This window comes from Gopherus flavomarginatus, chromosome 1 (genome assembly GCF_025201925.1).
Source record: "Gopherus flavomarginatus isolate rGopFla2 chromosome 1, rGopFla2.mat.asm, whole genome shotgun sequence".
In the NCBI taxonomy this organism is placed as follows: Eukaryota; Metazoa; Chordata; order Testudines; family Testudinidae; genus Gopherus; species Gopherus flavomarginatus.
In genome coordinates, this window is record NC_066617.1 from 258,962,731 (window position 1) to 258,975,828 (window position 13,098).

The 13,098-nt window shown below is 40.4% G+C and overlaps 1 protein-coding gene across 5 annotated transcripts in view; it reads left to right on the forward strand.

The window, feature by feature from the left end:
* The window catches only part of ADPRHL1 (ADP-ribosylhydrolase like 1), a 54,534-nt gene that overhangs the window by 15,950 nt on the left and 25,486 nt on the right, over window positions 1-13,098 (forward strand). For all 5 annotated transcript variants that reach the window (XM_050946891.1, XM_050946901.1, XM_050946909.1 and 2 more), the window contains exons 3-5: window positions 1,164-1,289; window positions 3,205-3,345; window positions 9,331-9,458. In XM_050946891.1, the coding sequence (XP_050802848.1) occupies window positions 1,164-1,289; window positions 3,205-3,345; window positions 9,331-9,458 (395 nt within the window). The remainder of the gene's footprint in view (window positions 1-1,163; window positions 1,290-3,204; window positions 3,346-9,330; window positions 9,459-13,098) is intronic.

The window sequence follows — 13,098 nt, forward strand, 5'->3', positions numbered from 1 at the left end:
CTTTAGTGGCTGATCCACATAGAGGATTACAATCTACTACCGTCATCTGCTAGTTCAAGTGGTAAAACAGTTTCATGTGGTTCTAAAGGTTTCACATCTGGTGATGGGGTCAATATGATTCGACATGATGGACTTTGCTTTTTTTAGAATTTAGGAAACTATATATATAAAAAAAACCATGTTAGAAGAACATTAAGGTTGCAAAGTAAAGCACTCAAAAGTTAGGAAATGCCAGAATTCAGGTTGCCCATGCAATCTCCGTGCATGTATATTCTGATGTGGTGTTTAAGGTATAAGGTTTCCTGCCTCTTAGGTAAGAGCTGCAGACAGAAGAGACCAGTCGTCAGGGAAGCTATAGTGTGGGTGTTTACAGTAGCAGAAGGGAAAATTATATGTCTTCTTCTTTCCCAGCCTGCAAAAGGTGGAAAGGTCTCTTAGTATGTGTGGTGTATGACTTTGAGCATGTTCTGGTTAAAGCCTGCCCAAGTTAAAAAGTAGAGAACTAAACTCGAGCGTTTGGCCTTTTCGGTGCTCCCCAGGCTGATGAATCTGCCTGCCAGTTTATGCTGGACAAATCACTTAAACTGGAACTTTCATGGTGTTTATTAATTGTGTGTTCCTCAAATTCTGGGTGCCCAATCTGAGACTTCTGGGGTCAAATTTGGAGAAGTGCTGAGTGCTCATTGATGTAATGGGTACTGTGACGGAGCATATTCAAAGCTACAAAAGTACTCTGAAAAATCAGGTCCTGTAAACAAACAATTTGAAAGATTTGCTTTCCACTATGTTTTTTGAGCTTGTCTGTTTGTTCTACCATTATGTTCAATATTGGCGTCAGGAAAAAGCAAAGCAACTCCAGTGTCACCCAAGACTGATCAATGATTTCAGAAGTTTTTGAGTTAAATGAGGGAAAAGGAAGAACACTTATTTTTGTGCACCTACAGTGTTCCTTACAGGACTTTTAGTGACAATTGTAATGAGGTTCCCACATGTGGAGGCAAAAATCCATGTGTGAGGCTATGAAAACTGTGGTACCGTTTGACTGTTAGCTCTCCGTTCCCTAAATGTTATTAGAATTAACAAAATATGCTTGTTTTTGATGGCATTCTACATTTTGCGTATAATTATTTCCTTTTTAAAGCCCGTAACATTTTTTAATGTAGGTTCTGGATTTGGAGCCGCTACAAAAGCCATGTGTTTAGGGATGAAATACTGGAAGCCTGAGAGGCTAGAAACTCTTATTGAAGTGAGCATCGAGTGTGGACGAATGACTCATAATCACCCTACAGGTAACATCCACTGGAATAAAATTATTTGCCTATGATATGTATGACTGATTATCAATTTAGAACAGACTAGCACAGGTCCTGTTAGCTCACTTGGTTGAACTACTGCTGTATCTGCAGATCGCTAAATCCTGGCTTGAGCCTTGCCTTCCATGGGGTATTTGTTCAATACCTAGCACCCTCAGCTGTTGGGTGGAAGACTCCTTAAACATCACTTGTAATGACTGAAGAATTTGCATGTTACTATCCTGCTCAAATTACTGTGTAACAATTTCACATTTATCCAGATGATCCTGTGAACACGTAGGTTTATCCTTCAGAAGATACTGTTTTTCTTTTATGGGGTCTTGCCCCATCAGATTATGTTAGCTATAGATGTGAAGAGAAGCAAATCTGGACATCAAGATGTTTCCAAATCCACATGTTTTAGGAAGAAATTTAAAAAAATTAGTTTGTTTGTGTTCTGAAGGTTCATGTTTATATTTATGTGGTACTTACACAGTAGTAAAGAAACACACAATGAACTGCAACATGGAACAGGTGTAATGGTTTCATTTGGAGCTGTAAGTTCATAAAATACTTTACTTTTTACCCTTGAAGACTAGCATTACTCTATCAGCAAACTTATTTCCCTATAGCACATGTCTGTATTTAATAAATCTAGTGCCACCAACAAAATATTTAAGATCACAAATCACATATGTGCTTTATTATTGTATTCCTAACTTAATGCAACTACTGTAGTTGCATTTTGTACTGTTTTATCTGGATGTTTCATGATGACCATGTCTTTAACAAACACACAGTCCCCACCAGTGAGTGGCATACTTCTTATTGCACCTTTGCTCTTTGACCATGCTCTCAGGAAAATTCATTCTGTGGAGAGAAACAGAATTATGGCATAGTCCGACACCTTTAGATGCTAAAAAGATTGAATGGCCAAAATGTTGGAGATGTTCCTATAAGGAGTAAGGCCCTGATCCAGCAAGACACTTAGGCCAGTGCTTAACTTTAAGCATGTGAGCAGTACCATTGATTCATATGCTTGAAGTTAAGCACATGTTCCAGTGTTTTGCATTAGGGGTTTTAGTGTCTACAACTACTGAGCTGGTTTCTTAGCTTTATTTTAAAGTTTGCACTTGGTATTTTTTGCTGTATTTGAAAAAAAGCTCAAAAATTTCACAAGTAGATATAAGAAAAACATGCAAGTAATTTTCTAACTCAGCCAATATTGCGAGTGTCTCTTAAAAGAAAATATTATCTGGAACACAGTGAAATTCTGTGATCCGCAACCTGCAAATATACACTATAGACTACTTGCACAGCTTCCTATTGAGGGCAGTTAGATCCCAAAACAAAATAGGAAGAAACCTGAAGTACAGAACATGGTAGTGTGCATAACGTCTCTGAAGAAATGACTTAATTACTCAGAGTAAAATGAGCAAGAAACAATATTACATCTAAAATCCTAATCAGTCTGCAAGCTGAATGATTTTGTAAACAAAGTAATTTAGAGTATAACTGAATTACTCGGTCCATGTCAGTTGTTCCATGTGACTTGAGTTAAAAGATTTTAAGTATCATATGAACACATGATATTTATTTTGGATGTCTGCATTATTTGCTGTCATGTTATACCATTGAGAACAGAATCTCCCTCATATGTGAAATAAGTCGTCATCCAGTGAGCAGTGTGCTTCAGCCAAGAGTCCTGACATACCAAGTGTCAGCCCGTTAAACAGAAAGACATAGGTCACATGGATTTGTTAAACCATCCTAGAGATATGACACAGCTAGTAATGATTTTCCTGAAGCTATGCCAAAGATGTCTATTATTATTATTATTATTTTATTTATTTATTACAGTAGAAATGTAGATCACATGTTAGTAATTATTAATATTATATGTTAATTCTAGGCTTTTTAGGGTCCTTTTGTACAGCTTTGTTTGTATCATATGCAATACAAGGAAAACCACTTGTGCAGTGGGGAAGGGAAATGATGAAGGTGGTCCCAATGGCTGAAGAATATTGCAAAAAGACCATTCGACACATGGCAGGTAACACTCCTAAACTAAAACTATTTTTTTTTAAAAACCAATCACCTGTAAAGACACCCATTAAACTTCACTGCTCAATCGTGCCAGTTTTGTTAGTTCCCATCATCTCCTGTGCTTACATGTTGTCTTTCCACATTGTCTGCACATCAGACTGCAAACTCTTCAGGGTAGGGACCTTGTTTTCATATGTCTTGCAAGTTGCCTAGCACACTAATGGCACTATATAAACAGACAAAACAATAATTATAATGCTAAACTGCACAGATTTATTTTGTAGGGAGTCTTCCAATGTCATTACAAGCTAGGAAGAATGTTTGTCAGCAAATCATTTGCAAAGCATGTATGCTGAGATTTAAGCTGTTTCAGCTGCCTTCCATCAAATGGTACAGTAGAAGAGACCCAAGTGATCAGTACAACTTTTTCCATGCAGTAGACACTCCTCATTTTGCCAATGGAAGCCATAACGCAGCTGATGATGCATATATTTAGAGAACAGTTAATTCATCCTTTGTCTGTATGTTCAAATCTGGCTGTTGCTATTCCGTGCAAACATTTGGGATATGTTCTGTTGTACTCATTGTTCAAAACAGTTGAGTGAAATAGGACTCCTGAGATAGATAATGTTAGTGCATCTTATACACAACAGCTTTTTAGTGCCTGTTTGCCTAGGATCACTGTCTTGTAGTTTTGTTATCCTCATGTGAACAAATGTCTATAGGAGCTTGTCTACAGGAGGACATTTGGGAAAGTTAATTGTAAGTAGCTAAATGAGTGAATTTAAAGAGGATTAGTTAAACCACATTAAATTCCTGTGTAGATGCTTTTGCTCAGAATTAAAGTGTCCTTAATTTGATTTAACTTAATTCACTTCCAAAGTCACTTTGATGTGTCCCCAAAAATGTTACCTATGAAATGTTTTTTCCATCTGTTCTGAAGAGTTATAGGGGCCTGGAGAATGTGATGATTAGACTACATACAAATCTTTACTAGGAGCATCCAAGAACTAAGATTTATTTGCGAGATAAAGTTGCAGCTCAAAAAATTGTGGACAAGCAAGAAGTTTTTCTGGAACACACTGAATTCATTTACTGCAGCCTCTTCTGCTCTAAGTTTGTTTGGTTTTTTTTATAGACTAGACCTAAGAGCAGCAGGTGCAGGATTAGTATATATAGGTCTCTCTTTGACTGACTTTACAGAAGGATCCTGTCACTCCACCAGGGTGAACCCACAGATGTGTAAAGATATGTGGGACTCCTGAAGAATGCACTGTATAATAATGGCATTGTGGAGCTGGGGCTATTTTGGAAGGGGGAAAAAATCTCCCACCTCAGGCTCGAGACCCTTGGCTGCCGAGATGCACTGAAGAGAATTTCTGCTGAACAAAGCCCTACATTTTTAGAAAACCATTTCTGTTTCTGTCACAAAGACAATGAGACCCATTTAATCCCAAAAGGTCTGTTGCTCTCACTAAGTTACACTTTCATTTGTGGTCCATTGACTTCAGTATGACTACTCCTGGAATGCAAGTAAGTACTCAACACCAGTAAGGGTTGAAAATCTGGGCCAAAAGACAGGAAGGATGGTTAGTGGTTCAGGCACAGGACTTTGGGAGGGGTGGGTTTAATTTCTGGCTTTGCTACAGATTTTCCATAGGACTGGGAAAATCACTTAACTACTTTGTTCCTCACATCCTCCATCTGTAAAATGGGGATAATAATACTTCCCTCCCTTACAGCAGTGTTGTGAGGGGGAAATCATTTATGTTTTTAGCACCAGGGTACTATGCTGGTGAGTGCAACAGAAAAGCAGAGATTATTGCTAGATCCTTTGAGTTTTTAAGCCAGTTTTAAAATCACAAGATGATCAAATGAATTGTGTGTGGTGGTTTAGTTAAACCAGGACTTTTTTTCCTCTTAAAATACTCTCATGTGTTTTAAGATGTAGGTAGACATTTTCACTCTGCTTTTTTGAACATAGAATTTCTTTTAAGATACTAATCAACTGCTGCCTGGGCTCCCTGTAGCAGAATGAAAGTACCTCGTTGTGTGTTCAGCATGGTACCACTTGTGGTGTTAAGGATGGCCAAGGTCAGCAAGTGCCAACTGAACCCTCTCTGTGTTGGGCTTCTCCAGGTCCTGCACCTGGGCAAAATCTTGCCGTTTGCCAGCAGATTGAGAGACATGATCATTCCCCTCTATTCGACATTGGTGAGGCCTCATCTGGAGTATTGTGTCCGGTTTTGGGCCCCACACTACAAGAAGGATGTGGAAAAATTGGAAAGAGTCCAGCGGAGGGCAACAAAAATGATTAGGGGTCTGGAGCACATGACTTATGAGGGGAGGCTGATGGAACTGAGATTGTTTAGTCTGCAAAAGAGAAGAATGAGGTGGGATTTGATAGCTGCTTTCAACTACCTGAAAGGGGATTCCAAAGAGGATGAATCGAGACTGTTCTCAGTGGTAGCAGAAGACAGAACAAGGAGTAATGGTCTCAAGTTGCAGTGGGGGAGGTTTAGTTTGGATATTAGGAAAAACTTTTTCACTAGGAGGGTGGTGAAGCACTGAAATGGGTTACGTAGGGAGATGGTGGAATCTCCTTCCTTAGAGATTTTTACTGTCAGGCTTGACAAAGCCCTGGCTGGGATGATTTAGTTGAGGATTGGTCCTGCTTTGAGCAGGGGGTTGGACTAGATGATCTTCGGAGGTCCTTTCCAACCCTGATATTCTATGATTCTATGAACCCCGGGTCTTGATATGGGTGTAAGGGAACTCTGTTGCAGGGTTGGATTCTCTCCTGCTCCCCAGGGATCTGTGACAACTGCTGCAGCATCAGAAGTGCGATAGACTCTACTATCATTATTCCTTCACCCCCTCTGCTGGGAAGTGCAGGGTGGGAGAGCTACCATCATGTAGAAAATATCAGAGTAAACAAAAACTGCTTTTGTTTTTTGATATATGAAGATGAAGTGTTTTCAGGATATTAATCTCTAATGGGGAGCACTTGCTTAGCTTTTTTGGAAGAGGAAAAAAAGGAAAGAAAAAGAAAGAACCAAATTGCTTCATTTAGAAAAGTGACTACCGTGTATGCACAGTTGTTAATTTTCTGTCAGGTCTGAGTGTTTGTGACACTCTCCTCAAGGAAACCAGAACCAGAAATGAGCTTTGCTGGAGATTAGACTGTATGCCAGCTCCTATGCCAGCTCCTTGCCACACCCATCTGTTTGCCTCACCAGCAAACTTCTAGAGACTTTGCCAGTCTGAACCTTGCCTTGTAGGTAACAATCAGTGAACCCCTGTTCCCGACCTCCGCCCAAGATATCTCTCTGCAGTGTCCAGTGCCTCTCACTGGACACTCAGAGAAATGACTAAATCCGCTGCCTCCAAAGAGACAGGGCACACACCAGCCTGTTAAGTTCACTGAGCACTCACTCTACTTCAAAATAACAGCACTAAGATGGTTTATAGTAAAACTAAGAATACGATTATTAATAAAGAACAGAGATTTAGGTAATACTAAGCAAGAGAAAAGGGAGGCAAGTGTGATTGCAAACAAAACAAAATAAAACATGCTTTCTAGTGATTAAAACTTAATTTTAGCAGGTTATCTTTGCCTAACCAGTTTTCTCACTTAAATCAGGCTACCAGAAACTCTAGCTCTCCAGGCCAGAGGACCCTACTTTCACAAAATCTTAGGGTGCTGTCCTCTTTGTTCCCTAAGTGATGGATAACTAGAATATCTTTTTGTGCTCCTTTTATATTTCCCCAAAGTGCAATGTCTTGAGCCAGGAAAAATTGCTAGGGGTGCAGACTCTGTCTCCCAGTGTGCTCAGCAGGCTGTTTTCTGCTAGTTAGCTGGGTGGCTTTGTTTATCTTACATGTAAATGTACTTTAATTGTCCTCTTGCTTACAAAGCTTGATCCACACATATAAATCCGCATTCCTTTGTCTAAGGCAGGCTTGTTTATCAGCTCTCTCCACAACATATTTTAGGAACATATTTCCAGAGCATGTACTTATCTCTTTACACACCATGGGTACAGACATCACACAGTGATATTCATGACCAGCATGTCATCAGTTTTAATACGATACCTTATTTGATACACTTTCATAATACAGTAATATCATATACAATCATTTGATTCAGTTGCTTATTGGTTTGGGTTCCGACCCTCTTTTCTTCCCCTGGGAAGTCAGTTCCCTGGTTGTCACCATGGTTGAAGGGGAAGGTATTAGAAAACAGAATTCAGACTTATTTTGTATTTAATTTGGAGAAGCAGTGATGCTGAACACACCTGCAATCATACTCCTGTACTGAAGTGCCAACCTTCCAATGGCTTATTTAATGGCCTTCTCCATCTTACTGCTTTTTGAATTCTTACCCCTAGTAATCTCTGCCTCCTATTCCTTTTTTCCACCTTTCCCCTCTTGGTCTGAATCCTGCAAATAAATACTCATGTGCTTGACTTTACACATGAGTATGCCCACTGAAGTCAATAAGACTTTAGTGTATGTTTAAATGTTTTAGTGAATAGGATTGACTTAAGCACTTGCTTAAAAGGTAAGCAAGGTAAGATATTTAAGTGCTTTGCTGAATCAAGGACATCAGTAATCTCATTCAGGGCTGCCCAGAGGATTCAGGGGGCCTGGGGTCTTCGATGGCAGGGGGCCCCTGCTTCGGTGGTAATTCAGCAGCAGGGGGTCCTTCCGCTCTGGGACCCACTGCCAAAGTGCCCTGAAGACCCGCGACGGAGGCCCCCCACAGCCGAATTACCTCCGAAGACCCGGCACCTCGGCGGCGGGTCCCACTTCAGTGGTAAGTCAGTGGCAAGGGGGCCTTTCACAAGGGCAGAAGGACCCCCCGCCGCTGAAGACCCAGAGCAGAAGAAGCTCTGGGGGACTGGGCCCCTCAAGAGATTTCTGGGGCCCCCAGAGCGAGTGAAGGACCCTTCTCCAGGGGCCCCGAAAAACTCTCATGGGGGCCCCTGCAGGGCCCGGGCCTAATTGTCCCACTTGCCTCCCCCTCTGGGCGGCCCTGATCCCATTGAAGATAATGGGACTACTCATATACAGAAAGTTAAGCATGTATGTTTGCAGATTTCAAGATTCACTGTTTTTTCTCACTGACTGAAAAAAAAGTAGGTGATATATAAAGATGGCCTGAAGGGTTTCTCGTCCTGTTTTGTTTGTTTTGCAAGTTCTGATCTTTGTTCACCCAGTTTTTCCTGGAAGATTCTATGGATGACTGAAGAACTAGTAAGTTGAAGACACTAGAGAAATCTTACATATAAAATCTGAATAATTGAGATGGAATGTGATTTATATTCAGGCTGTATAAAACATTTTGTATTTTGTTTGGTATCTTCAACACCTGTTTCATTCAAACAATTGGGAGAAAAGCTCTCTAGTCCACATCTCTGAGTCCTCCTGCAAAACCAGGGAAGGTAAGACTTGACAGTCCTCATATTTCTAAGGTAAAAAAGCACACCTCTCCCACCAAATTGTTTTGTTTTAAAGAAACTCAACCAAACAAAAATAAACGTTTGTATTCGTGATTTGCTATAAAGGAACACCAACAAACAAAGGCATAGACTATTTTTTCTCCCCTGTAATTCACGTTTATCTTTTTCTTTTATACTGTTTGTTTCAGATGAAAGTTGCACTGTCTCAGTCTCATATCAGGCTGTATTTCCAGTTTGTTGGATGTTTTTAAGATAATTCTGCAGTTCTTACCATTTTTAATTTTCTTTCTTTCTTTTCATATTCATTTTTCCTGCCTTCCTATTACCTGTTCCATTGATATAATCAAATAGAACATGCAGTTTGATCCTGCTTGAGAGTGTGTGAATTATTTAAGTTGCATTCCTGTAGAATACAAGATTTTACTGGAAAAACCCTGTTTTGTTCTTTCTTTAAAAGCTATCTAAGTGCACCTGAAAGTCATGTCAAGATGAAATATTACACCATTCATTTGTTTTGCATTCAGAATATCAGGAGCACTGGTTTTACTTTGAAGCCAAATGGCAGTTTTATTTGGAGGAGAGAGAAATCACTGAAGATAATCAGAATAAACCCGTCTTTCCTGATAATTATGATGCTGAGGAGAGAGAAAAGGTAAAAATCTGCAAATGTAACTTCAAGAAGAGCTCAGAAAATCTCATTACTAACAGACATTTCCAGAGAGATAATCCGAGATTAAATGTCTTTGCTGCCCCATAGGATGGGGGTTCATCTGAAAAGGGTTTTTGCTTATTTACTGACAAGAAAAATCATTCCATCTTTACTTAACATGGTGAGTTAATACAAGAAATGGTTACAGATGAATCAGGAATAAGGTTCTAAGCGATAGTCATGGAATGGGAGTGAAACAGCGTATATTGGCACTTTAAGGAAAAGAAGAATCGGGAGGAAAGGGGAACAGAATAGCCTGGACCTTGCTCTCCCATCCCCCAACATGATTTCTCTTTTCTTTAAAGGGCCAGTATAACGCATTACAGGAAGAAATACAATACAAGTCAAGCTGGCCAGATGTATAAACATCTAGAGAAGTGTGAAATTGAGAAGCAAATTGCAGTGAATCATGGCTATTAAAGATGGAAAAGACCTACTCAGAGATCTAGGCTGGAATTTTCAAAGGTCCCTAAAGGAAATGCATGACCAGCTCTCATAGAAATTAACGTGGGAGTTGGGCACCTAACTCTCTCAAGGCTCTTTGAAAATCCTCAACCTAGTCCATTCCCTGGTCAATACAGAATTGATTCCCACACTAGTTTTGTCCAGTCTTGTTTTAAGTATCTCAAGAGATGAGGTTTCACCACTTCCCAGGGTACTTTATTTTGTAGTCTACATTGTTTTTAATTTAATCCCATTACTTTTAGTTATTGCTCCCTGAACCAAGCTAAATAAATTCCTCTTCTTCCTTGGTGTTTATGACTTTCCCATATTTGAAGATAGTTCTCATGTTTCCAACTTACTTAGCAGCCTGGCAATAAATATGAAATTATTTTCAACTTTCCCCATATATCAGTTCTTCTAGTCCTTTAGAGCAGCAGGGCTGGCCAACCTGTGGCTCCAGAGCCACATGTGGCTCTTCAGAAGTTAATATGTGGCTCCTTGTATAGGCACCAACTTTCCAATGTGCTCGTGTGTGTGTGTGTGCGCTCACTGCTTAACCCTGGCTCTGCCACAGGCCCTGCCTCCACTCCCCCCCTTCCCGCCCCCTCCCCTGAGCCTGCCATGCCATCGCTCCTCCCATTCCCCCTCTGAGCCTCCTTCATGCCACAAAGCAGTTGATCAGGAGGTGCAGGGAGGGAGGGGGAGGTGCTGATCGACGGGGCTGCTGGTGGGTGGGAGGGGCTGGGAGCGGGGGTGTGTGGGGAGCTGATGTGGGGCTGCTGACGTGTTGCAGTGGCTCTTTGGAGATGTACATTGATAAATTCTGGTTCCTTCTCAAGCTCAGGTTGGCCACCCCTGCCTTAGAGCTTGGTTCTGTTCTGAAAAATGACTAACCTGGGGTGCTCTGTAAACTTTTTGGTGCTCTTATATATGACAGAGGGCACCCATGGATGATAATGAAATACCCATAGTAGATAATAAGACGGCACCTGCTCACTTAATAGCTCTGCTCCCTGTGTGTATTCAGTCATATTTTCTTACTTTAGTGACAATAAGTTTACTAATTTTTGCTGCTACTAGTGTCAATACAACTACGATACGAGAGGCTGAACTGAATAACATTCCTCCTCATTCATTATCAACAGAATAGTTGACTAAATTCCAGTTACAAGGACCAAATTCTACTTACACTTGTGTGACCACTTTGGCAGGTAGAGCTTTTGTTATTGATGATGCACAAGAAGGAAAGACCCTTGCTTGACTTGCAGCGCCTTGGCTGTCTGCAGGACTGACAGTTGGAAAATACATCTTTTTACTTATAAACTGAGCACATTGGATCTGCAGTCGCTGAGTGGGAAACACATGGAACCCGCACTGTGCCACTTTCACAGCCTCTTTTCAAAGTAGAACTGCACTTTGATCCTTTTTGGAGCTCTTCCCTGCATTCCTTTCACTTTATCAGTTGCGCATGGAACTCCTTCTGTATTGCAACAATAAAGAGAAATGTCCAGGGCTAAATTTTCAAACAGGCCTCTAAAATCATGTGTGAATCTGTCATTTAAGCATGCACACAAAAACTACAGGAGCATTGAATATTAGGCAGACATAGCCAGATTTTATTTATTGGAATATATTTGCAAAGACCATTTTTATTTATAAAAATAAATAATCTTCAGATTAACAAGGAATATACAGTACATTCTATAAAATTGACTGCCACGTCTAGATACCCAGAAATTTGGGGCAATGAAAGATAAGTTAACTCTGCCTGACTGTCTGGACAAGAAACAGGCAGTGGGCACAATCAGAACAAATCATCTTGCAGTAAATGTGAGTTTGACTCTTTAACTGTGTGTTAAATAACCTGCACAAATAGACACTGCAGCTCACTCTCATTTTAAGACTTGATTCTTCAATCATAGCTCTCAAGATATTGAGACTCAAATGTTGGAAGCAATGTGTGACGAAGACCCAAAATGAGGGGGACTGAAAAAGGGTTCATACAAGAAGCTTAAAATGTTGGGGTTTGATTCCTGAGTGTCAATAACTTTCTATAGTCTCAATTTCAAGATTCTTTATTTCTGAGATAAACAATTGTCAACAAAGCTAGGGGACACCAAATCTGGAGGTATTGTCAGAACTAAAATGAGTGACAACTTTTAAAGTAAAGGATACTTGAGACATATGTCTGCAGCCCGATCCAGAATAGCACTGATGCAAGTAATCCCAATGGGACTTTATGTGTAAATCAATGCTGCTTCATGTGAATAAGGGTTGCAGAATTAAGGCCTTACAATCTACTTGTGTAAGATGACAGCAGAAACAGATGGGCGCTGCCTGTTGTTTGCAAACATGAAAGTAAGGAGAAAGTGATGCTGCAGTCTAGCCTGAGAGCCTCCCCCTTTGGTTTATGTGTGGGTGCACAGTATATAAATATATAAAGCTTAAATTAAAATTATTTTCATAGCATACAAACAGAGAAGTTAGATAAAATATATAATACTCCAGCTTGAAGGTTGCAGTGTAACACTACTTTATTTCTCAGAACACACAAGAACTCCAAAACAGAGAGAAACAAAACTGGCTGATCCCTAAGCAGAGCGGTACAGCTCATCTCACCTTACTCTAGCTGACAGTCTGCACACTGACTCTGCTGAATGCTCCCATTCTTTGCTGCAGAGCCCACTAGTCTGCACATGGAACTAGGGACAGACAGACAAATACACACACACTGCTCTTAACACAATAGCTTGCAGTTCCAACACAGTCCTCAGGACACCATAAAGCTCAGGGCCAAATTCAGCCCTAGTTGAAGGAAGTACAACTCAAATTGCTGTATTGTATTTCATATGTTAAAGGGATAAAAAACTGGCTTGCGGGCCAATCTTTAATCAAAATGATGTTTTTAGTATAAGCATAACAGATGCACTTTGGATGTGGTTTGGAAATTGGGGCAGGTAAAAATGGTAAAGTCTGGATGCACCTATTATAGGGCTTGTTTGGTGGGCCAGTGCACAATGCCCAGGGTTTTTTGTTGCTGAGGAAGTATTCTGCCTCTTGTATTTGAAGTTCATTTTCAATATTGTTGTTCTGAGCAGTCTCTGAGAGAAAGGGAGGCCTGGCAGGACAAGGTGAGAAA